The following is a 26603-nucleotide window of genomic DNA, read 5'->3' on the forward strand; positions in this document are numbered from 1 at the left end:
TTGACCCCGTTTGCTCCCCTGGCTGGCCGACAGCACAGTTTCCAGGTGACATGAACAGTGACATAAACAAGTCACTCTCATCCAGAGGAGTTCAAGTCCCTCAGGCTTTTACGCCAGTGGCAATCTGTCAGCTCTCCTCTCCCGGTGTCCTGCTAGCCCAGCCTCCCTCCTAAAGGTGGCCACACCATTTACAGCATCCATGCCGGACAGCCTCTGCCTGAAGCCTTCCAGTGAGGGGGAACTCACCACCCACCCGAGTAGTCTGGTTCATCTCTGGACTTTTCTGATTGTAAGACACATCTTTTCAGTGTGGAACTGAGCTCTGCTTCCCAGAATATTATTATTAATAATAAGGACTGCCTTTCATTTACATACACCATCTCATTTAATCCTTTCTACAATCACTAATGAGCCCTCCATTCACCAGACAGGGAATCTGAGGCTCAGAGGTTGAGTAACACAGACCAGCAGATAGCAGAACCAACAGCTCCTCAGAGATAGGACCCCTGACTCTTTCCTCTCCAAGCAAAACATCACCTTCCCTGGCACACTTCAGGAAAGCCGTGCCCACAAGCATTTATTCCATCAGTAAACACTTGGAGGACATTTACTCAGTCCTGGGACTGCTGGGACTGGGGTGCGCACAGAATGAATCACATCCACTGCCTGCACTTGTCAAGCCCAAGTCTGGTGAGAGGGACACGTGTGCCCACAAATGCCAAGTGCTCTCTGCGGACCTCAGCTACTGCCATTGTGTTAACCAGGCTGGTGCTGGCACAGAGCCAGGGCTGCATAGGTGTCCCCTGGTGGAAGTCACTGCTCCTCTCTACCCCTCGTCTTGTTCTTCTGTTCTGTTTTACCATCCTCCTGTTTTTGACATCTGGGCTTTGCCTTTTCACAGCAACCCTTCCTGGTGTGGGTAGTTTCTCAGAGCCTGTAAAATCAAGGTGCTTTCCCTAGGACACTTCTGATTTATGCTTGTCATGGATCAGTTTTCAGGTCAATGTTTTAGTGCCCCCTTTCACTCTCAAAGGTGTGTAGGTCTGGGGGATAAATCATAGGGTCACTCTATGTAAAAACTGTTCAATAAAATAAAGAGGGTTCAACGAAGTCCCCTTGGACCCTCTAGGATGCAGAGCTTGTGTTTACTACCAACCGGTGCCTCAGGATACCGGCTTCAGCCGCCAGACTCTTTTCTGTGGCCACTTGTGGTACAAGAGGTGGTACAAGCCCAGTCCCTCCAGACGCATCTCCGCCCCCACCCCCAACTTGTCCCCCTTAGCGCCTGCGGCTGAGATCATCTCAGCTCACCCTGCTTCCCCTGTGTAGGCTAGGAGGTATTAAGAGTCTAAGAATTTACTGAAAAATCCTGAGGTTGTTTCTGTCTCGGGCTTCTTTTTTTTCCCCTCCACTAGATTTTTTTCTTGTAATAAGTTGAGCGTAAAAGGCCTTCCAAGAAATAATCTCTAATGATGACGTTCTAGGAACCTAAAGTGGGAAGCTAAAAAACAACAACAACAGCTACAAAACCAAAAAACAACCTCTTAATGGCGATGACTTTTTCTCTGCCCGTTCTTGGGATGAGCCAGTCCTGAGTTCAAATTCCAGCCCCGCTCCCTACTTTCTTGCTGTGTGGCCCTGGAAATGTCATTTCACATTCTGAGCCTTGGTTTACTCATCTGTAAAACAGGGATAATAATTCCTTACTCCTTGAGTTGTTGAAAGGATGAACAATAACATCTGTAAAGTTCCTGGTACCTCACAGGCACTTAGGAAAAGGCAACTTGTATTATTATCACTGGTTCCTAAGAGACAAGCACTGTCCCTACCTCATCATAGCAGCAGGAGGCCGTACAGCATAGAGGTTAGAGCCTGCACTTGAGTGAGCCCGGCCTGGGCATTGACTAAGTGTGTGGCCTTGGGTGAGTCACTTGACCTCCTGGGACTTGATTTCTCTCCTCTGTAAAATGAGAATAACAATGTCTCTCTTAGACCATCTTAAATGAGATAGTGCACATCAAGTGCTTGGCATAAGGCCTGATGTTGGAGCAAGTGCCCAATAGACGGTAGCTACGCAATTCCTAATGATGATTATTCCAGAACTCTGCGCCTCACAGGCTCCAGCACCACCTGCTCTGTGTCAAACAACGACTTGTCCTCACGTCCTAAAAACAACCAGCTCTTCCTTTGCACGGGGCGTTCAGGAGGCCTCCTGCTTGCTGGAGCCTCTGACACAGCCCATGAGGCAGGATGGGTCCCTGCATACAGAGGGAGTCTGGTGACTTGCCCAAGGTGGGAAGCTGGGTTTGGGAGAGACCAGAATTTCTTCAACCTCCTCCTGTCCCAAAGGAAGTCTGCAAATCACTGATTCAGAGTTGAAGGGAATGATGTGTTCGTTTGTTCATTCATTCATTAAGCAAATATTTATTTAATGTCAACATTGGCACCTACCAAGTGCTAGGCACTGTCCAGGCTGCTAGGTCGACAAGGATTAGCCAATATGGCCTCCCTCTCACGGAGCTCAGTGTAGTGGGAAGTGGAGCCCAGAATCCAACTCTCATGCCACCACATACATCCTGCAACCGAGGTGAGTGTCCTGTGACAGCAATGAGTCACCCCCTTACTCCAGGCTCCACGGACTTCTGGCGGACTCAGAGAGCAATCTCACCTGCCTCTTCGCCCATGTGGCTACAGGAACACCCCCGCCACCCAGGGTCACTCTCCTTTCAGGCCTGGCCTCAGTCTTCTGAGCAGCTTCATTTTATAGATGAGAAAACTGAGGCACCAAGGCAGGGAAATAACTTATCCAGGGCCACTCAGCAATGAAGTGAGGAGGCTGGGGCTAGTACCCAGGTGTCTGGCATCTCTCCAGGACGAGGACGAGGAGCCTCTTAACTACAGCATAAGAAATCAAGAACTCAGGGAAGGGGCTGAGGGCTGCAGTCGGTGGTCTTCTCCCAGAGTTTCCTTATTTATGCCCAAGAAAACCCCAAAAGCCTCTGCCAGGGAGGGCCATGTCTCTGTCCTTCCCTCCCCCTTCTACCCTCACTGCCCTTGAATGATTTTGGATGCCACGATGGGACACAGAAATGCAACTGGGAAAAGGTGAGCATCGTGTGTGGGCTGGAGACGAGTGAGGCATCCGATTCAGAAAGAACATCCCTCTCATAAACATCAAATAGCTCAGAAATGGAGGGAGAACGCCTAAATATGTGCCACGCTTACAAAACGTCATATGGGTCTGTGACGAAGAATGTGGCTTGCGAACCCCAGTTCAATACCATTGCCTCTGCCTTCCCTGTGCGTTTAGCACCTGGAGCTCCCAGCAGGTATCACCCGCCCTCGTCAGGGCTGCTGCCTTCTTCACCGAGCTTCTGCTTTTCATTCCCCCAGAGAGGCTGGCAGCTGCATGCGCCTTTCTGTTCTGCTTAGCACTTGGGGCTGAGAAGTGCCTTTAGGGTTTTTTCTCTCTGGGTGTTGTTTCCTAGCACTCACAAAGGAGGGCCTACAGCCCACTCCGTCTGTGCTAGTGCCTGGTTATCTCAGCTTGCAGAGTTGACCTAGCACACAAAAAAGGAGTGGCCCACCTGGGGTATTCGTTAGTGCTGTTCTACTACATAGTCCCTGCTCTCCACCTTCATGGGAGGCTTTCATTTCCTGGTCCCCTTGTGGTTGAGTAGGGCCACGTGACTAGTCCGATCAATAAGATGTGAGATGGCCCAAGCATTTAATTGCCGGGGGAAGACCCTCTAGGGCTCTCTTTCTCAGTGCCATGAAGTACATTCAAGGAGGTAACTGCTCCATCAGCCTGATTCCTTGAATGAGGAACACAGCCCCAGGCTGACCCAAGATGCCCATATTAACTAGAGTAAGAAATAATAAACCTTTAGGGAATTCCCTGGCGGTCCTGTGGTTAGAACTCTGTGCTCTCACTGCTGAGGGCCCAGGTTCAATCTCTGGTTGGGGAACTAAGATCCCACAAGCTGGGAGGCACAGCCAAAAGAAAAAGGACAAACCACCTTTATGGGTTTGGCCCCTAAGATTCAAGGGTTGTTTGTTACTGCAGCATACCATCCTCCATCCTGACTAATACACTGCCCACCTCACACAGAATACAATATTCTCTAGATATTAATCTGCCCTCCTCCCTATAAAAATCTTTACCCTCCTCTTCAATGAGAGCCTTGCATAAACAAAGGAAAATGAAGTGGAGGCAAGAGCATCTCTCCAGTGTCCTGTAGAAATTTTTTCCTCCTTAGGTTTCAAAGATGGCTGAAGATTCAGCTACGTTTGAAAGGAATGAGAAGGAAGTTCAGCGTGTTATCTTCTGCGGCTTCCCTTTCCTATGAGATAGGAAGCTAGGTCACTCATGAGAACGTCTTGCAGGCTTGCAACGTGACAGCCACCCAGGTTAGGAGCAGATGCCTTGGGCACTGGGAGAGGACACTGACCAGGAATGAGGACACAGGGTGCCAAGCAGCTCTGCAACCCTGCTGGGGCTGTAACCGAGCCAGCCACGCCAGCCCAAGGACAGTGGTAGGGATGGCAGCTGGCTGGATTCCTCCCCAGTTAGGGACTGTCTGGCCGGGGTAGGCGGCAGTGAGGGTGGCTAGAAAGACAAGGAGGGGATGTGGTTCAAGGCAATGAAGGATGTGTGCTTTAACTGGCTGATCACGGGAGGGAAGGAGGTGGCGCTCACAGCATCCCTGTAGAGTCTACTGGTATTCCCATTTTACAGGGAGGGTAACCAAGGCTCAGAAAGATGATATCTCTTGCTCAAGCTAAGGATCAGAGCCAGAACTAATCCAAGTCTGGCTGACACAAAAGCTTAGCCACCACCCAGTGCTCTTTCAGCCGGAAGACATTTCACTCCCTCTGAGCTCCCCTTAGCCCCTTATCAGGCTTCTTTTCTGCACCTTTACTTCTACCTTTAATTACTTACATATAATTACATATATCCCAGTCCAGACTGTGAGTTCCTGAAGAGCAGGAATCGGTACCTTATATAATAATAATAATAACAACAGCAACAAAGCAGGAACAGCAGCATATGCTACTACTTCTTGAATGCTCAGCTGGGTTCTAAGCACTTTACACTCATTATTCAATTCTCACTGAGCTCTCTGAGAGGTAGGCACCGGAATCATCCCCATTTTACAGATGAGGGAGCATCTCAGTTCGGTTGAGCTGAAATTCAATCCCTAATATTAATATTGGGTTGGCCAAAAAGTTCGTATGGGTTTTCCGTAAGATGGTATGGAAAAACTTTTTGGCCAACCCAATATTTTAGTAACTATAGTTCAATTTGAGTCATTCTCTCTATAATCCTATTCATTTTATTTTTCACATTTAAAACATTCCCAGAAGGAGTCTATAGGCTCCCCCAGATGCCAAAGGAGTCCATAAAGGAGCACAATAAAGGTTAAGGACCCCTGCAGGGGCAGATGCCAGGATTCCAGAGGCTGGGTTCTGTCCCGCATTGTCCCATAGAACCCAGAGTTCCTGGCTGGGATGCGGTAAGGAACCCTATACCATCTTCAGGCAACAGTGGGGAGTGAATAAATGTTGCTTTATCCCATCCCCACGGCAGAAATACATAAATAACATAACTACTTTGATTTCAGCAGTGTGAGCCCGCGTACAACATTCATCATAATAAACAAGGCACCTGTTGCCCCAATAAAAAAAAAAACAACTATTTTTAGCATCCCACGTGCTAATTAGAAAAGCATCAGTTGTGGATCACAAATTAGGACAACAGGAGGGCTTTGTAGCAGCCACCTCTGGACAGAACGCTGGCTGGCCCTACCCCCAGACAGTCCCTATTAGATCTGCTTTCATAGCTTCTGAGCGCTGGCTTGGTCCAAGCAGCACTCACATAATATCCCATACAGTATATGTTGAAGTTTTATACTTTATAAAACTTTTTGAAAGTAGAATTTACTTAATTCCAGGCATCCAAACATGTACACTTGACTCAGAAGCAAGGCAGAGCTCTCTGGATTTCCGAAAACCAGGGCTATTATAGGAGTCAGGGATAAGGTAGTGGGGCCAGTGCTCTCTGCCCAGAGCAGACGGCTAGTTGCCCTCCTGGCCAGCTGGCCAGGGCTGAGTGCTGGGCCTCAGGACACCCGGGTGGCAGTCTGGCACTGCCCCCATGGGCTGTATGACCTTCCATAAATTGCGGGCTGTATCTGGGCCTCGGTTTTCTTATCCTCCAAATATGGGGCTGTACTAGATCCAAGTCCAGCCAATAAACAATAACAAAGCACCCACTCTATACCTGGTACTGTGGGGAATGCAGAGATTATACAAACTCCCTAAGGAGCTGACAGTCTAGTCAGGGAGTCAGGCCTGGAAGCAATTAACTATTATGCACGACAGGAAGATTTAAGTGTGAGTGGCTGAGTGGGGATGGAGGCTCCGTGTTGTGTTCTGGGGCCACAGAGGAAGGACTAAGCCATGGTGTACGGGCTGTGTAGCAAGGCTTCAAAGAAGAAGAGGCTACATTTGAACTGGGCCTCAGAGGGTGAGTAGGAGTCTGGTGGGTGGGGAAGGGCACTTGGGTCGAAGAGCCAGCATCTGCAAAAGCAGGGGCTGGAAGGGGAAGACCCCCAGTGGAGCCCAGCGTGGACTGTAGAGCTGGGTTTCCAGTCCTGGTCTCTCCATACATCTACTGCTTTGGAGTCTGGAAGGAACAGTCCTGGGAACCTGTTTGTTTTGTTTTGTTTTGTTTTTTGCGGTACGCGGGCCTCTCACTGCTGTGGCCTCTCCCGTTGCGGAGCACAGGCTCCAGACGCGCAGGCTCAGCGGCCATGGCTCACGGGCCCAGCCACTCCGCGGCATGTGGGATCTTCCCGGACCGGGGCACGAACCCGCGTCCCCTGCATCGGCAGGCGGACTCTCAACCACTGTGCCACCAGGGAAGCCCCCAGAACCTGTATTTTTAACAAGCTCCCTAAGTGATACTGACATGCATGCAGCAGGTGTTAAGGGTTGAGAGAAAATATGAATGAATGAAATGAATGAATGAATGAATGAATGAAAAAATGAACTTGACCTCAGCCAAGTCCCTTCCTCTCTCAAGATGCCTACCCTTTGTTAAAATAAAGCTGCTGGATCAGCCTGGTGGTTTTCAAACTGTGTTCCAAAAAAACCCCAGAATCTCCCCAAGTCCCTCAGAGACACAGAGAGGAGCTGGAGAGGCTGAGAGAACAGGACTCTGAGCCCCATCCACCCTTCTCTAGACCATCTCTCCTTTTATCTCTTTGCTGTTTTGTTTGTAGTAAAGGTTCCTTGGCTTCAAAGAACTTTTAAAACCACTGAATTGGATGATCCCCAAGAATCCCCAAGGAGAAATTAAAAAATTTCTTGAGGGCAGCAGCTTATCTTTGGTGAGTATTTCTTGAACAAGTACGAACAGAACATAAGGCTGTTTATCAGAAACAAGTTATCTATTTTATCATTGTATTGCCCAGAAATCAATGAGTGGAGAAAAAGGAAATGTAGTATGACAACACAGTGGAATATTATGCAACCTTTAAAAAACGTTGTTGAGGAATAGTTGATACAATGGAAAATGAAGTAAGAAAGTCAGATACAAAATTGCACAGAGACTATGATTTACACTATGGATCTTATACATCAGAATTACTGGACATGTAGGGCAGTTCCTCAAAAAATTAAACACAGAGTTACCATATGACTCAGCAGTCCTACTTCTGGTTACATACCCAAAAGAACTGAAAGCAGGGACTCAAAGAGATACCTGTACACCGATTTCAAGCAGCATTATTCACAATAGCCACAAGGATGGAAACGACTCAAATGTTCATCCATGAGTGAATGGATAAACAAATGTGGTCTAGACACACAGTGGAATGTTATTTGGCCTTAAAAAGGGATGAAATTCTGACACATGCTTCAACATGGACAAAACTTGAAAACATTATGCTAAGTGAAATAAGCCAGACACAAAAGGACAAATATTGTATGATTTTACTTAGATGAGGTACCTAGAGTAGCTGAATTCATAGAGACAGAAAGTAGAATAGCGGTTACCAGGGGCTGCACGGAGTGGGAATTGGGAAATTTTTTGCTTAATTGGTTTGAGATGATGGAAAAGTTCTGGAGATGGACACTGGTGATGGTTGTCCAACTTGTAAATGTACTTAGTGCTACTGAATTGTACACTCAAAAAGTGTTAAAATGGTTTATGTTCTATTTTACCACGAAAACAAATCCTAGCTTCACGTGGTAAAAGCGGTGAATTCTGCGCAATGAGATTGTGGCAAAGTGATCACTTCATTCTTTCCACTTCTGCATTTTTCAAATGTTCTACAATGAGAATACGTTACTTTTAAAACCAGACAAAAAGCGGGAGCTTCCCTGACAGTCCAGTGGTTAAGACTCCACGCTTCCACTGCAGGGGGGACGGGTTCGATCCCTGGCGGAACCCTGCCCGGGGAACTAAGACCCTGCATGCCGAGCGGTGTGGCCCCCATAAAAAACCAAAAACAAAAAAAGCAAAGCCAGATGAAGAGCGATTTAATTACATAAAACTAGTGGTTCTCTGGTACTTTCCCAAGATGCATTGTTGTCTTTTATGTAAATGTAAGCAATACTTTCTGTACTTAATAAAAGCAGCCAAGTTCAAGGATGCCATCTAAAGAATACACCAAGCTGCTCAGTCAAAATAAACTACAGGCAGAGCAGTCCCCCTTTCTAAGGCTAGTTGTTCTTGTCTATATTTAAATAAATTTCAAATAAAAAAGGAACCAAAACAAATCCTCTAACGAGCCTCCCAAGAAGCTGTCTGGCTTGGAAAAGCTCAAAGGCAAACTGAAGAGAGAAAGAAAAATGGGGAACAGCTGGTGTTTTTTTAGGACATTAACTCACCGCAGCTGGGAAAGTGACTGTGTCAGTGAATTTCTATCCCTTCTGCTTCTGGAAAACGTTCTGGTGTAGAAAGAATTCAGAATCCAGGAGAGGCTCACCACCTGCATTCACTGCAAATCCACTTCCTCCAGCACCTCTCACCCCAGATAAATGTCGAACAAAGATATAAAGACTATTGGTTTGAAGGGCAGCCAACGTGTCTGCCGGCCAGGGTGCCCTCTGCCCTAGGTCGTGCGGGTCCACCTTCCTGGTGCCTGGGCCCTCTGCTCCGGGCTGGCTCAAGGGCAGACAGACCAGAAGGTAGCCTCCAAGATGAGCAGGCTGGGGCTACCCCTGGAGTGGCCCTTCCCTGGCTATGTGACCTTAGGCAGTGTCCTTTAGAGATTCAGTGTCCTTCCCTAGCCAGTGGGCAGAAGGGCACCCACCTTGCAGGGCTGCTGGGAGGGTTAAACAGTGCTGCTTGTGTGGAGTGTCTACTGAGATGCTGGATGCATAACAGGTGCTCCCAAGCTTCCTCCTTTATTTCCTATAAGTTCACTGTCCAACACACATATGTGTCTTGGTGGGGCATTGATACCATATGCGATTAATGCTGACTGGTGGATTATAGGATTACAGTCAAATGATGGGGTGGAGAGAGGCTCCTTCAGACCTGGGGCCCAGGGCCAGCCCTGGAGGAGACACGGGAGGGGAACCAGCAGTCCGGCTGTCCTGGGTCTCCCTCCCACACTGACTGGCCAGCACGGAGCCCTTTCACAAGAAGTCTGTGTGGGATCCACAGAGCAGGTAGGTGGGCTCCATATTACAAATGGAGAAACAGGGGCTCAAAGAGGCTAACTGTCTTAGTCAAGGTCCCACAGTTCGTAAACAGCCAGTCTGAGGGTTTTCTAAAATTCCCTTGGCGTGAAGGCAGAGGGGGGTGGGTCCCAGTACTTTCAGCTCTGCCACTGACTCACTTGTTTAGTTAGTTGTTTATCTTCTGTCTCTTTCCTTTAAAAAAGTTTTAAAGAACTTGGGGGTGGGGGAAGAGAAAGATTCTCTGGGGCACTAAGCTAGATGGGTCTCCAATCTCTGGGCTTCGGTGTTTTCATTTATAAAATGAGGCACTTCCTGCCTCGGGACCTTTGCACGTGCTCTTCCCTCTGCCTGGGACACCTTTTCCCACCCACCCCCCTCACACCCGTCTACCCCCTCCCTCCGTGTCCTTTAGGTCTCAGCTCCAACATCACTTCCTAAGGGAAGAGTCTTATTCTCCTTGTAGCTTCCTGTTCTTTTCCTTGAGGGCAGTGATCAGTCTTTGGACATATATGCATGATTATTTGATTAATATCCACCTCTCCACCAGATGGAAAGTTCCTTGCTACTCAGCATCAGGCTGAGAGGCGGCATTCAATGGTATTTGTTGTATGTTGATTCAAGAAACGAGTTCTCAGGGCTCTGCCAGCAGCCAGCTCTAGGATCTTAAGAAAGTGCTCTAAAAAGAGGGGACATATGTATTATATATGTATAACTGAGCCACTTTGCTGTACAGCAGAAACACAACATTGTAAATCAACTATAATCCAATAAAAATTAATTTAAAAAATTATATTTGATTGCCCAAAAGGTTCATTCGTGTTTTTCTGTAAGATGTTATGGAAAAACCCAAACGAACCTTTTGGCCAACCCAATAGTTTCTTAAGTGGCCCAAATTTTCAACAATAAAGTAATTATTAAATATATCATGAAAACATTTGTACAATAAAGCATTACACAGCTAAAAAAAAAAAAAAAAGAAAGTACTCTTCCATCCCCGCCCACCTCCACCCCAGTCTCAGGCAGGTTCTCACCTATGCAACCTGGAGAGGTGAACTGGGGCACCGACTAAACAGATCTCTGCCAGCTCAGCTCACACATTCTATGATTGCGTTGTCTCAAAAAGAAAAAACAAAACAAACCCAAAAAACCAAAAAGCAAAAGGCAGGGTGATTCCAGCATCCTCTATGACCTAGGCCAGGTTCTTACATCTGGGGGGTCTCAGTGTCCCTATCTACAAAATGAAGCATTTAGGCAAAATCTTCCAGCTCTTCCCACCTCCAACTATTCTAATTCCCGAAAGGAAGGTCCCGCCCTCCCCTTGCCCTTCACCATGGACTCTACCTCAATCCAGGCTCACAAACAGGAAATGTGACATCTAGGAGCGGATGGGCCGCTTGTTTCTCTACAGCATGGGGGGCTGGCAGGGGAGCAAAGAGTCTGAACTTTTCCAACGAATGCCGGGACTCCATGCCCAAGACCTTTCTCAAGCAGTGCAGGCAGAGGGCGCTGCTGGGGTCTGGCTGGGCCTCCCATGCCCTTCCCACCCCCACGTAACCACAGGGGCCCCCGCAGCACAGAACCAGCAGATGAGCCCTCTTGGCGATGTTACCTTGTAACTGTTACTCTGATGCTTGACCCAAGGTGGTAAAACCTCAGGACAGAGCCGAAGGTGGAGTGTAGGACTCCTGGGCTCCAGCGCAGGCCCTGTGTGACCTTAGGGAAGCCCCCACCCCTCTCTGGGCCTGGGTTTCCCCATCCATTGGAGTGAGAGGGTTGGATTGAGGGCTACGCCAGCTCCCTGCTTGCTCTGACATCATCTTTATGAAGGCAGTATGCGGCCCTGATGAAGGGTCCCACCATCTCACCCGTATCTGAGCCCCAGATCTCTCCCCTACCGTGTGGCCCTGGGAAATTGCTAAACCTTTCTGTGCTTCCTTGCCTCATTTATAAAAAACAGGTTTCTGGGTGATGAAAAGGCAGGGCTCCTGTAAAGCTACTAGAACAGCATCTGGAGTAAGTGCCCAGTAAGCGTGAGTTGTTCCTGTATGATGATATCTCTGGTTTCTGAATCGCTCCCCTTCCCAGTTTGCTGACTGTAGAAAGGGCAGGCAGAACCCAGACAGCCCTACTTGCCCGGCAGTGGCAGTCCACGTCCAAGCCCCATCCCTCAGGGAAAGCAAATCTGAATCTCAGTGTGGGCCATGCACCGTAGGAAAAGGGAACTATGCAGGGAAAGGCAGAAAAACCTATGATGCTGCCCCAAAGCAGATGGACTGGGGGCATCGGCTGCTCCCTGGGGCTGCTGGGCACCAGAGAAGGCCTCCAGCTGCACTGAGTCAGTAGTAGAGGGAGGGTCCCGGACCATCTCCACCTTGTGGAGGAGGGCAATGAGACGCAGAAGAAGATGCGGATTGCGTTTATCTGTTCCTACTTCTGCCCGGAACCTCCCAGGGAAGAGGAGGCTGGACTCAGTCATCTCAGCCTCAAGGGGAACAGGGAACAGAGAAGGGATGAGGATGACTCCCTCGGACAGCGCTGGTGGCCTCTCCCCTGGGGACATGGAGGTGTGGGCCTCACCATCTCCCTCCACTCCTCAGGGACCCAGGGAGGGTCCTGAACCCCGCCTGGCTCAGTGTCCTCACCTGCAAAGGGAGGAGACTCCAACACCTGTTTCCACCAGCTGCTGTGAGTCTCAAAGTGGGGCTGCAGACAGATGCTGTTTGTTCCTCCACGAGGAGGGACAGAAATTGAGAGTAATTCACGTTTACGGTATTTTACCAAAGGACCGGTTCACGGGAGACCAGAAATAAGGGAAGAAAGAAAGGACCGGTCTTTCACCTCACTGTCCTAAGATGTAAAGCATGATGCAGGAGACACGTAGGGTCCCTGTTCTGCCTCCCTCCTAGGGCTGCCCCCACTTGGCTCCAGTGGGCTCTGTGTTCCAGGTGGAGCTGTGGGCGCCCATCCTGCTGGAACGACTCACCCAGGCAGACTTCTCTCCTTCACCCTAGAGCATTTCACCCAGCTGCAAATGCCACAGGCCTCAAAATATCTACTGCCCCTGGTCAGGCCGGGCCTGGCGCTCCCTCCGCACAGCTGGACGGGGCCAGTCATGGCAGCCCAAGGGAAGCCATGCTGCACTCAGTGTTGAAAGCTGTCCTCGGAGGAAAAGAATAAAACCGACGGTCCTAACAACCAGTGCACTGGCTTTTATCCCTGAGGATGCTCAGTTGAGAATCCCTGTTTGGCTGCACTGTGGGGAAGGGACGCCTTTGTCAGGTACAGAGACTTTTTATACCTGAAGGGAACCCTAGGGGTCTCTGCTCAAACTCTTTTCTTTTACAGATGAAGAGGCTCAAGGAAACATGCACCCTTTTGGGATTAACATATACACACTGCTGTATGTAAAACAGATAACTGACAAGGACCTGCAGGATAGCACAGGGAACTATATGCGATATCTTTCAGCAACTTATAAGGAAAAAGAACACACACACACACACATATATATATATATATATATATATCTGAATCACTTTGCTGTACACCTGAAACTAACACAATTGTAAATCAACTATACTTCAATTAAAAAAAAAAGAAAGATGCACTTCATAGCAGAGGCAGGATTTGAACCCTCGAAGGGTCCTAGCCCTGTCTCTGCTCGTGCAGTTGATCCATGGTTATTGAGGGTCAACTACATGCGCGCAGCGTTCTAAGCACTGGGGATTTGGCAACGAACCACCCAGGAAAGTCTTCTGTTCTCACAGAGCTCACATTCTAGTTGGTAAACAAATATACAAAATCAATAATTATAATTAACAAGTCATTAAAGACATAATTTCAGGTGGGGAAAAGGGTAATAAAGCCAATAAAAAGGCTGGCATGTTAGAGACTGCCTGAGGGTAGGGGAAGCTGCTGTTTGGGGGGATGGCCTATTTTCACTGGGTCCTCTGGAGTCCCCAAGGACCTCCCAAGCCAGTAGCATCCTGGAGCTGGCTCATGCTGGCTTGCAAGAGCCAGCTGTTAAATTTTCAGGAACTTGGCGAGCAAGTTGTTAAACACAGCCATTATTAAACATTAAATTCTATAAACTCACAACTAAGTGAATTACAGTAAGATCAAAGGTAATCAGCAGGGGCTTCCCTGGTGGCGCAGTGGTTGAGAGTCCGCCTGCCGATGCAGGGGACACAGGCTCGTGCCCTGGTCCGGGAGGATCCCACATGCCGTGGAGCGGCTGGGCCCATGAGCCATGGCCGCTGAGCCTGCGCATCCGGAGCCTCCACAATGGGAGAGGCCACGACAGTGAGAGGCCCGCGTACCGCAAAAAAAAAAAAAAAAAAAAGGTAATCATCAAAATTCATCACTTCCTAAATCAGAAAGAGAAAGACAAATACCGTATGCTAACACATATATGGAATCTAAGGGAAAAAAAAATGTCATGAAGAACCTAGGGGTAAGACAGGAACAAAGACACAGACCTACTAGAGAATGGACTTGAGGATATGGGGAGGGGGAAGGGTAAGCTGTGACAAAGCGAGAGAGTGGCCTGGACATATATACACTACCAAGCGTAAAATAGATAGCTGGTGGGAAGCAGCCGCATAGCACAGGGAGATCAGCTCGGTGCTTTGTGACCACCTAGAGGGGTGGGATAGGGAAGGTGGGAGGGAGGGAGACGCAAGAGGGAAGAGATATGGGAACATATGTATATGTATAACTGATTCATTTTGTTGTAAAGCAGAAACTAACACACCATTGTAAAGCAATTCTACTCCAATAAAGATGTAAAAAAAACAACAATAAAAAACCTCATCACTTCCTAATTGTTTTACTACATGCTATATATACCCTTGAGGTTATTTATGTCTGCTGTATCTAGACACAGTGGAAAATGCTCTACAGCAGCATGCTCCCGGCTCCTCCAGTAGTAGCTTGAAACTGGTCACAGTGGAAATATCTATACTATGGGAACTGGCAAATACCAGGTATCAGGGCTTTCTTTTTTTTTTTTTGGCCTGGCCGTGCGGCTTGCAGGGATCTTAGTTCCCTGATCAGGGATCAAACCTGTGCTCCCTGCAGTGGAAGCGTAGAGTCCTAACCACTCCACCACCAGGGAAGTCCCTGGGCTTTCATTTTTCAACTGGTCATGAAACATTTACCAGCATACCACGGCCTCCAGCTCTAATCCAGGCCTTCTGTGTTTGTGGGAGTCTGTTTTTCTGGGGAGAGTGTATGGTGGTGCAGCCCAACCCTCCTGGGGCTGTGTGTGAGGGTGGTGGCTACAGTCCTGTGACCATGAACTTCCCTCTTCCTTTTTTAAGGCTTCCACAGCGAGGAAGCGAGTCTGGGATGTCTAAACAGATCTGTCAATTCCTGCAAAAGAACTGCTCTCTTCAACAGTATTTAACAAGGGTCTGTAAGATGGTGATTCATTCATTCCTCTGGTTTATTTTTGATAAGTTAAATCCTATCCTAAGTATACTGGGGAGGTAAAAATTTAAAGGAACACCCTGCAGAGAATCTGTTTGTGTAAAAGTGTGCGGTCACTTCTGAATTCCTCTAGGTTTTCGTACGTTGGGTTTCTTCCTTCGAGAACATAACTGTTCTGATAACGGCGGAGTGACGTTACTATTACTTCTACCAATAATAATGATAACAGTAGCTGCCATCTACTAGCACCATGTCAGGCACTAGACACACAGGCTATCTCTTAAATCCACACCAACCCATTTACACATGAGAATGTTGAGGTTCAGGGGTTCAATAACTTGACTAAGGCCAGGCTGCCCCTCTGGAAGTTCCCCAGAACACTTTTCCCTCCCATAGCTGTGGTCCTGTGACTCTCCTTAGACCTGTAGGATTCTGTGACACTACTGGACCCCCTATCTCTGGTGACTTGGGAGGATTTTGTGACTTCTCAGCTTAGCGTCAGGAACCCTCTTCCACCACCAGAGCAGAACGAACCGAACACTCCCCCTGGTCATTCATCTGCACCTGGAATGCAGGAGAGTGACCCAGGCCTGGTCAGCTTTGCGTCATAAAGAAGTAGCGCTAAGGTTCAGATGCCAGCGAAATGTTACAGCAGCTCCAGTGCCAGCAAAAGCTACAATTAGCTCCTGTTGGGAGACCCTAACTGTGTGGTCTGTTGTCCAACCTCTACTGGTTCTGCGCAACTTGCTTTTCCAGCTTCCCCAGGGATACTGTGAGCAACAACAAAAAATTCTTCCAATGCGTGCCTCCTCTGCCCCAGTGAGCCATAAGCTCCCTCGGCTGCTTGCAGCCATGACTCCTGGCCGGTACCTCTTCTCAGGTGCTTCTTAATATAACAGCCGCAAATATTTACTAAGCCTTTTCATGCCAGGGAATGAATTCCTAAGCACTCAATTTGCACGTGAGAATATTAATTCCCCCTTCCTCTGCACAGCTCTGGTTAACATATGAAAATAAGAGTTTGCAATAAAAATACCAATCTACAAACAACCATCGATCAACCGAGAGCAAATCCAGACCCAGTCCCTGCTCTCCGGGAGCCATATTCCCCTTAGAGAAAACCCCGCCCTTGATTTTGCAAAATGTCTTGTCGTTCCCCACAGATGCCAGGCAAGTTCCTCTCGGAGACAGCTGGCCGGCCGCTTGAGGACTCATGGTTTCCCTGACGGAGGAGAAAGGACAGCTGCGCTTCTGCCTGCAGATGCTACCAAACACAACCTCACCCCGCTGGGCAGCTGACCCATTGCCCCAGGCTTGCTCCCTCCTCGGTGTTGCTCCAGACACCAGGGCCATCTGGATTCTGGAACGGCCATGGGGAAGATCAGGATGATTGCTTCTCAGAGCCTCCTCCCTGTGCCTGGAATACTCTTCCCTCTTCTGCCTCTAACTCCTGCAGGCTGCAGTTTGAAGGTCACTTCCTCAGGGAAGCCCTTCCTGACTACTTGCCCCGACAGCTACAGGCCCCTGTGACCCTCCACCCTGTACTTCTCCTTCTTGGCTCTCTCTGTGCACTTGGCTGTTGAATGGCTGTCTCCCAAGCTAAATTCTACCTCTGCACGGGCAGGGATTGTACCTCTCTCTTCACTGCTAATCTCAGGTGTCTAGCAGGGCACGTAGCAGACGCTCAATAAACTCTGGATGCTTTAACAATGAGTGAGTGAAGTTCTGACAGCTCAATGAATGTTGAATGAATATGTGATTCAAAGCATGAGTCTTGGCAAGAGGTGTAACTTTTAGAACCAGTTCCTGGTACCCAAACTCACAAATGGGGGCTCAAAACTTGATCCCTCTGCCCAAAGCAGCTGTTTCTCCCTTGCACATTTTTAGTTTGAATGTTCATTTCCTGTTGGTTTGCACTTGTCTGCGTTTTGTTGAACAGCAGATATATTGCTCAGAGAGAAGTCTGCCAGATCATAGCCTTGTATCATTTTGTTGACAGAGAAACTGAGGCTCCGACAGCTCCTGCTGCTGGCAGCACCAGCTTCAGTGGGGCGAGACAAGCTCACCTTCAGCCCAAAGCTCTTTTTAGTGTCCCTCCCACCCCCCATATGGGGCCAAGTCCAGGGCACGTGAAGCAAGTCTACAGAAGATAAGAACACCCAGACTGGGAAGGAGTTTGAAACTTTTATTAAGAACTTAATATAAGTCCCTTAATCATAAGGGACTTCCCTGGTGGTCCAGACTCCGCGCTCCCAATGGAGGGGGCCCGGGTTCGATCCCTGGTCGGGGAACTAGATCCCACACACATGACGCAGCTAAGAGTTCGCATGCCGCAACTAAGAGTCTGCATGCCACAACTAAAACCCGGCACAGCCAGATAAATAAATAAATAAAACTAATTACAAGGCCTTACCTCTCTCTCTCCAACCTCTTCCAGCTGCTACTTTTCACTCTCTCTGGCTAATTTTGGGCTGAGCCAGGCAGGAGCCCTCAGCTGGGCTGGGCATGGATCTGTGCCCCAGCACCCTGGCCCCCCTTCAGAATCACCTTCATTCCCCTTGCCCGCAGCCCACCAGAGTCTCCAAGCCAAATTAGGTGTGGAGTCAAGACTGGGCTTTCATGCCTCAGTTCTGCCACTTCGTTCTTGAGAGACTTTGGCCAAAAGATCAAAACTCTAAGCCTCAGTTTCCCCACATGTAAATGGGGGGAATAATTCCTGCTTTGCCGACTTCACAGGGCTTCTGTGAGCCTCAAGCAAGGTGGATATACGATCTCACTTGTCTAAGTGTCCACTAGTGTAGGGACCTCTAGTAAGAGCAACTCTACAGTATTTTTCCGTTCCCTCCAGGCTCTTGCGATCAACCCATAGCCAGCCGACCTCTTCCAGGGCCCAATCCTCTATCCATCCTCTCAGCCATGCAACCCTCTTGACCACATCCTTCTAGAAATCCTTTCTCCCTCTGCCTTCCCAGATGTGCTCCTTCTGTCTCAGATCACTCACTCTCCAGTTAGGACCTGGCCCAAGCAGCAGCTCCATGCTTTCTCCTGCCCTTCACATCTGCCCACCACACACGGCCTGAGACAGGCACTGCAGGAAGGACAGGCCCTACACCAGCTCCCTGGAGAACGCCTGGGTGCGGTTTCCCCTGGGACACAAAACGTAAGCACACTGCCTCGGGTCTCCACCCTGCTGCCCTCGCCACCTCTCCTTTAGAGACTCTGTTTGGCAATAAGGCCAGAGCCCAAGTCCTGGCAAGAGCCACAGCCTGACCGTAGGCAGCTGAGGTCTGTGGCCTCCACGCCAGCGTTGAGACAAGGTGAGCAGATTAGTTCCTTGGCTGGAGATTTCGATGACATATTTTTACTTCCCCTTTTTAGAACTGCAAGGACTTTATTTATTTAGATTTTTTTGATGTGGACCATTTTCAAAGTCTTTATTGAATCTGTTACAATATTGCTGCTTTTTTTTTTTCTTCTCATTGCTTCTGTTTTATGTTTTGGTTTTTTGGCCGTGAGGCATGTGGAATCTTAGCTCCCCGGCCAGGGATTGAACCTGCACCCCCTGCATTGGAAGGCAAAGTCTTAACTACTGGACTGCCAGGGAAGTTCCTGCAAGGACTTTTATAAATAATTGAGTTAAGTATACTAAATGATGACCTCTTTGCCTTCAGTCCACAGTCCAAATGTACTTTTTTTTTTTTTTTGTGGTATGCGGGCCTCTCACTGTTGTGGCCTCTCCCGTTGCCGAGCACAGGCTCCAGAAGCGCAGGCTCAGCAGCCATGGCTCACGGGCCCAGCCGCTCCGCGGCATGTGGGATATTCCCGGACTGGGGCACGAACCCATGTCCCCTGCATCGGCAGGCGGACTCTCAACCACTGCGCCACCAGGGAAACCCTGTACATTACTTTTTGATTTCCCAGACTGGCCTACATGGCCTCCCTCTCGCAGGACTGAGGGTGAAGCTTTTATCAGCAGACCTTTCAGCCCAGGCTGACAGGGGAGGTATTTTGCCCCAGGTCTGACAGGCATTAGGGTGCAAACTCAGGCAGTGCGCCTCCAGAGGCCACTCTTAGCCAGCAGCGTGGGTCAGGTAAAGAGCACTGTGGTCATGTGCACAGTGTGCTCCAGCAGCTTACAGTCGAGGAGGGGAGGAATGATGACATGCGACAGAATGTATCTGGGGTGTGTACTGCAGGATGCCCAGAGACCTGGCGGGAGGAAGGGGAATGCCTAATTCATGGGGGGCAGGATGAAGAGACTGCCATCTCAGAGAGGGTGATGGTTAAGCTGCGTCTTGAAGGATGAGTGGGATTCTGTGAGTAGGTTTGTGGGGCTCTTGAAGGATGAGTAGGAGTCTGTGAGTGGGCTTGCAGGGGAGGCGGGGAGGGTGTTCTAAGCAGAGGGAGCAGCATGGGGAAAAGCCCAGAGCGGGTTTCAGGAATTGCAGTCATTCCCTCAGGCTGGAGCAGAAGTTCCAAGGGGTGGGGTGGTGAGGGATGAGAATTTCAAAGACCTTGGATGTCACCTAAAGGGATATGTGCTTTATCCTGAGAGCAGAGGGGAGCCTTGGAAAGATGGAAAATGCCAATCAATTTGGTGTCTAGAAAGAGGACTTGGGCTGCAGGGAGAGGGTGTGCGGGAGGGTGCGAGTCTGGAGCAGAGAACAGGGAGCACACAGCAGCAGGGTCCAGGTTGAAAGAGCTGCACACCAACTCAGCAGGGGCAGCTGGGTCAGGGGCGGGTGGGGGGGGGATGATGCCTAGATAGAGGGATATAGAGACTTGAAAGGCCATTGCCATGCTTCAGGAAAGGGGAACAATGGTACCAAAGAGCAGTGTGATGGGGATTAGTTTGGAGAGATAAAGATAGGTGGGGACCTGTGTGAAGGAGTTTCTAACAAATATATGTGGATTGCTGTTCCCAAGTATCTATTCCAGGCCAATAGGTAGAGGACATATATCTCTGTCCCATTGACTTTGGACTTGGTCATATGACTGGCTTTGACCAAAGGAATATGGGTAGAAGTGATCATGAGCCAGTTCAGAGACTTTAAGAAGCATCACATCATCTCTTTCTTCCTCCAGCTCTCACCATAAAATAACATACAACAGGTAGAAGCAGCAGCTTCAGCCTGGGTCCTGGGAGGAGAAGATACAGGGAGCAGATATTCTGTCTGGCTGGCACCCAGAGCAGATCTACAAAACCATGCAGTTGCAACTGCCCTCCAGCTGACGTGTAGTGTGAGTAATAAATAAACCTTTGTGGTCATAAACTACGCGTTGGGGGGGGATGTCTGTTATGCAGCAAAAGCTAACTGATATACACTATATATATGAGATGAGACGGAAGCAGGTGGTGAAGAACCTCACACGTCATGATTAGGAGTTGTCCACATGGAGAGTCAACAGAGAATTTTGTAGTTGATGAAGCTTCTCCATCTTTTTTCAAAGCCAACCCTCCCCACTCCCTCCTACTCCTCCCAGCACCTTGCTGTATTGGCCATCCCTTCCCTCTCCCGGACTTAAATCCTTCCCCTGAGCCTATATCTCACTTATCTTTTCCATCCTAAAGTCCTTTTCTTCACCCTGTCTTCCTCCAACTATAGCTCAATCCCTCCTCTGACTTTCTCAAACAAACTTCTTCAGAGAGTTGACTCTACTCACCATCTCCAGTTCTTTCTCTCTCACCTACCAGCAATCTAGCTTGCCTGCCCTCCACTCCACCAAAACCACTCGCAGTATATTTCAGTAATCTCCTAACTGCCCAGTGCAACCCAGCCTTTATCTTCCTTGATTGCTCCACACCATTTAGCTTGGAACTAAATTCAGTATCTCCCTGCCCAACCTCAGGCATTCCTCTTTTCACATTCTTTCAGCTAGTGGCACCATCCAATGACCCACGACAAAAAGCCAACAGGAGATAATGAATTCTGTTCTGGATTTGTCCAGTCTGCAGTGCCTTTGAGACATCCAAGAAGAGATACCCAAAGGGCAGTTAAACACGTGACTTGGGGGGCTTCCCTGGTGGCGCAGTGGTTGAAAGTCCACCTGCCGATGCAGGGGACACGGGTTCGTGCCCCGGTCCGGGAAGATCCCACATGCCGTGGAGCGGCTGGGCCCGTGAGCCATGGCCGCTGGGCCTGCGCGTCCGGAGCCTGTGCTCCGCAACGGGAGAGACCACAACAGTGAGAGGCCCGCATACCGCAAAAAAAAAAAAAAACACAAAAAACAAGAAAAACATGTGACTTGGGAGCCTACAACAGAGATCTGAACTGGAGGTAAAGATGATTGCTATACAGGTAGCATTTAAAGCCATGAGCATGAGCCAGCTTGTGTATTTATAGAGCACAAGGACCAGATCTTTAAATCTCAGTTGATATATAGAGAGCTCTCCCAAGCTCGTAAATTCCTATTCCTAAGGTCACAATTCCAGCCACCATTTGGTTCCTTCCCTCTGGAGTCATGGCTCACAGTGGCCTCCACAACACCATCTTGTTTCATATTCTTTGCCCCGATCATGTTGTGTTCCTCAAGAACTCTTATAATTCCATCATAAAAACAGAAGGTATAGGGGCTTCCCTGGTCGTGCAGTGGTTGAGAGTCCGTCTGCCGATGCAGGGGACACGGATTCGTGCCCCGGTCTGGGAGGATCCCACATGCCGCGGAGCGGCTGGGCCCGTGAGCCATGGCCGCTGGGCCTGCGCGTCCGGAGCCTGTGCTCCACAACGGGAGAGACCACAACAGTGAGAGGCCAGTGTACCGCAAAAAAAAACACCCAAAAAACAGAAGGTATAAGACACCATTATCCAGGCACTAAAATGGCTAAAATAAAAAAGACAGGGCTTCCCTGGTGGCGCAGTGGTTGAGAGTCTGCCTGCCGATGCAGGGAACATGGGTTCGTGCCCCGGTCTGGGAAGATCCCACATGCCGCGGAGCGGCTGGGCCTGTGAGCCATGGCCGCTGAGCCTGTGCGTCCGGAGCCTGTGCTCCGCAACGGGAGAGGCCCGTGTACTGCAAAAAAAAAAAAAAAAAAAAAAGTTAAAAAAAATTTAAAAGACAGACAATACCAAATATTGTCAAGGATGTGGAATAATTATGTCGTATACATCGCTGTGGGGATGTAAAATGGTATACTCTATGACCCAACAATTTCACTTCTAAGTGATAACAAATGACCACAAAAGATTTCTACCAGAAATAATAGTCCAGGGACTTCCCTGGTGGCGCAGTGGTTAAGAATCCACCTGCCAATGCAGGGGACACGGGTTTGATCCCTGGTCCAGGAAGATCCCACATGCTGCGGAGCAACTAAGCCTGTGGGCTACAACTACTGAGCCCGCGTGTCTAGAGCCCATGCTCCGCAACAAGAGAAGACACTGCAGTGAGAAGCCTGTGTACCTTAATGAAGAGTAGTCCCTGCTCAGCAAAACTAGAGAAAGCCTGCACGCAGCAACAAAGACCCAATGCAGCCAAAAATAAAAAAGAAAGAAAGAAAGACTAGCCCAGATTGGAGATAACCCAAATATTCATCAACAGGAGAATAAATATGCAAATGATGGTATATATCCATAAAATGGAATACGACTCAGCACTGAAAAGGAACAAACTACTCATATACACAATAACACAGGTGAATTTAACAAACATCACGTTGAGTGAAATAAGCCAGACGTGAAAGAGACACACAGTATGATTCCATTTATGTGACGTCCAGGAGCAGGCAAAATTAATCAATGGTGAGGAAAATCAGAAAATGGTTGCTTGGAAGGGCAGAAGGAAAAATCACTGGAAATGGGAACTTTCTAAGATGATGCAAATATTTCATATCTCATTTTGGGTGGTGGTTACATAGGTGCAAACAGCTTTCAAAACTTGTTGAACCCAATACTTACCATCTGTGGATTTTATCATATGGAAATTATACTTCAGTTAAAAATTAGGAAAAGAAAATAATTCTAAAGTGTCTAGAAAATAAAAGCTAAAATAAAGACAATGTACAGGGCAGAAAACACATTCAGTTCAAATATATCAATAATTATATTTACGCTGTGAATGCACCTATATTAATGTCCAGCCTCCCCCTTAACCCAGCCCCCCTTTCGGCCATTCTCCCCTCACCCTTGCCCCCATCTCAATGACATCTGTCCATTAGCTGTTCTCTAGCCATCGTGAGAGATGATGTAATGCAAAGAGCAGAAGCCTTAGAGCCAGAGCTGCTTTCAAATCCCGGCTGCAATTTAGGAGTTGAGCGCCCACGAGCAAGTTACTTGACCTCTCTGCACCTTCATTTCCCCAACTATAAAGGAGGTCGATGATACCTGTTGGGCTGGGCTAAGAAAGGGGCAGTGTGCTGATTAGATTCTGGGGAACCTAATTCTTTTGACCTCAGCCTGTGAAACCAACTTGCATGTGAAAGGCCCACTGAAGGCCTGGAAAAGCTCAGAGGATGAGACTCCTGGGCTTCTTCTCCCTCAAGGGTAGGGAGGGGGCCCCGGGGCCCTGGAGTTAGGGTCTAGGCTGGTTGGTGCTAAGAGGTGAGCCGGTGGCTCAGAGCCACCAGGGCCAGGAAAAGGCATTGCTGACCTAGGACTAAGGAGACAGGTTTCCTGGCTAGGCTTGGCCACTGGCGGATCTTGCCCAAATCACTGTGCACACCTCTAGATTTAGTTTCTCCACCAAAGATGGCCAGATCAGACTGGATCTGAAGAATCTGATACCAAAAACAGCCTCTGGGGTTTCCTAATATATAGAAGAGGCAAAGGCAGAACTGAACCGGTTCTGCCTGAAAGAGAGAAGGTAAGGACCAGAGCCCTGCCGCCTAGGCTCCCCTCCCCCACCATGGTGCCCCTTGAGCGAGGACCCTAGGCTTCTCAGGGGCAAAGTTTGAAATCTCCCTGACCAGGTAAACCCTAGGGACTTTTTCAGCTCTGTCTTATTCAGTCATTGCGTACCTGTTACATGTAACAAGAACTGGGAATCTGCACCTGCCCCCCAGCCTGGTAGGGGAGGCAAGGTACACCCAGAATTAACTCCGAGCAAGGTAAAAAGTGCTGAGTGTAGCCAAAGAAGCGCAGAAGTACAACAGACCATCCACATCCTTCCTCTACGTACACACGCGCGCCCACACACACGCACATACACAGCCCCTTGGCACCTGGCATTTCTTTACTCACTGCAGTATCTCTATTTCGTAGTTATGGAAACTGAGGCTCTCCCTGGGAAAGGGTTTCCCAGCTAGAAGGCAGCGAGGCCAGGGCTCCCCCCACCCTCACCCCGTACTTCCTGCCCCCTGAGACCCACCTATTTCTAAGTAAATGAAGGAGGCAGCAAGGCCTGCTCAGCGGCCAGAAGGAGCACAAACGACAAGCAGAGCTACAAACGCAGCCGCCGGGGTCTCGGGTCTCTCCTGGGGGAGGAGCGAGCTCGCCGACAGCCTCCGCGCCTCCCTCCCTCCCTCCCTGGCCCGCGGGAAGATTGGGGAATCTCAAGCCGCTCTGCTTTCTCTCTTCGCGCGCTGACATTTTTTTCCACTTTACTGTTTCTTGGACGCCTTTCAAGAGTTTGTGCAATCATTCTGTTTAGCTGTTTTTCTGCCATTTTCAAACGCGGAGTGGTGTCCCTTTGAGTGGGAACGTGGTGGTTTGAAGACCTGAAGGGCTTCGCCTCCCATCACCCCGATGCAGCAGGCCTGGTAGCTGCCAAAGTTACAACGTTTGAAACTTTCCCGGTGCTGGGTGTTGGGTTGCTCCTCGGCTCTCTGAGCTCCCCGACCTCTCCCGCTCCGTGCCCCGGCTCTCGGGGGTTCCTGCGCCCCTCACTTCACCCTCCCAGGCTCCCCCTTCCCGGAGGCATCCTCTTCCCATCTGGTCCTGGGCGATGGAGCCCTTCCCCCACCCTGCTCCATACACGGGGGCAGAACCCTCTCTCCTTTCGAGACTTCCTCGGTGGTCCAGCTCCGCGCGCCCTGAGCCTGCCCTCTCCCGCCTGCACCTCGCGAACCCCGTGGGAAGCCCACCCCGCGGCCCTTCCGGCCCGAGTCTGGGCAGAGGCAGGGACAGGATGGGGACAGAGACGGGGTCGGAGTAGGGCGCAGTGGTAGCGACAAGAACAAAAGCGGGGACACAGGCAGGGCAGCAACAGGGCAGGGCCAGCGCGGTGGCCCGTCCTCTCCCCGCGCCGCCCTCACTCGGCGCCCGCCGCCCAGGGCCGGGCCGGGCTCGGCTCGCGGCCTCTGGGGGCTCGGGCGGCGCCCCGCGTGACCCACCTGATCCGCAGAAGCTGGGCGCGCTCGGGGCTGACCTGCGCCTCGGCTCCCGGCCCCGGCGTCGTCCTCGGGCGCGCTGCCTCTGCCCGAGCCCGGCGGGACGTGCCGGGGCGGGGTGTGCCGCCTGCGCTCGGGCCGGCCGGCCGCCGGGCGCTCTTCCGGGGCGGCGGGCAGCGCGCGGCAGGCAGGGGCGCGAAGAAGCGGGCGGGCGCTGGGCAGCGGGCGGCGCGCTCCCCGCTCGGCCCGGCCCGCGGCTGTTTGTGCAGAGAGGGTCCCGCCCCGGACACGGCGGCTGGGAGGCCGGGCGCGCGAGTGCACGACTGCCGGTGTGCGTGTGTGTCTGGTGGCGGGGAGGCGCAGGGGGTGTTTGTTTCATTTTCACTCAGGCAGAAAAAAGCCTGAAACCAGCAAAAAAAGAAAAAATCCCTGGTGATGGTGGCTGGGCCTCTTTGCCTTCCCGGGCCTGCACGGGGTGGGGGAGGGGTGGGGGACGGGTGGCGGGGACCCGGAGCATCGGAGGGTGGGGTGGGGTCTGTCTCCCCTTACCGCAGGAAGGGGCCCCGGTGCCCTGGCGCCCCGCCAAACACGGGGGGAGCGGAGAGCCTGGGAGGTCTGATCCACCATTTGTTTCCTGGGGAAGGAAGGGCGCAGAGGTAGACAGCGACAGGCCTGCGGGCTGGAGCTGCTCTCGCTGGAGCCCCCCAACCCCCCGCCAAGTTCTGAGCTCCCCCCGACCCAAGTCCTCCAAGTCCTGAGCTCCCGACTGGAGAGGCTGGTCACTGGGCACCTAGCGCGGCCCCTGCCCGGGTTTGTTCGCAGACTTACTGGTCTTTGGGCCCAGAGTTTCTCAAACAGAACTCTATACATGCCCTGGGGTTCTCTACTAGAATTATTTTAGAAGGGAACTAAAGAAAAAAAAAAATCTATTTCAGAGTTTGTGCTTCTGGGGCCAGTATGACAACCATTCACTTTGGTGAGTTGATGCAGGTACATCCGGCTCATTTAGTCCTACCACGACGGTCACCTCACTTCTTGGGCTCCCAGACCATCTATTTTGCTGGTGCAAAACTCAACATTTTCTTTTGCCAGGATCATCTGCCATTGAACTTCAATTTCAGAGACTAAGAAATTAGCTTCTCAAGTATTTTAATGCATTGGAACTATAATTTGACACCATGAAAATGGCACAGAGCCTGGGTGTGGTGTATAATTT

The 26603-nt window shown here is 50.0% G+C and overlaps 1 protein-coding gene across 6 annotated transcripts in view; it reads right to left on the bottom strand.

The window, feature by feature from the left end:
* Positions 1–25781, bottom strand: part of GGTA1 (glycoprotein alpha-galactosyltransferase 1 (inactive)) — a 79253-nt gene extending 53472 nt beyond the window's left edge. For 2 of the 6 annotated variants that reach the window (XR_016393633.1, XR_016393632.1), the window contains exon 1: positions 25391–25522. Coding sequence is in view for 2 of the 6 variants with exons in the window: in XM_022578845.2 (XP_022434553.2) it covers positions 25391–25766 (376 nt within the window). In the remaining 4 variants the exon portion in view is untranslated. Of the gene's footprint in view, positions 1–25390 lie in introns of all 6 variants that reach the window. The other 4 variants (XM_022578845.2, XM_022578843.3, XM_089913691.1 and 1 more) reach the window with 2 other exon arrangements.
* Positions 25782–26603: the final 822 nt, after the last annotated feature.

This window comes from Delphinapterus leucas, chromosome 6 (assembly GCF_059928025.1).
Source record: "Delphinapterus leucas isolate spDelLeu-1000000601 "Yukka" chromosome 6, BTC_Dleu_Yukka2, whole genome shotgun sequence".
Lineage (NCBI taxonomy): Eukaryota > Metazoa > Chordata > Mammalia > Artiodactyla > Monodontidae > Delphinapterus > Delphinapterus leucas.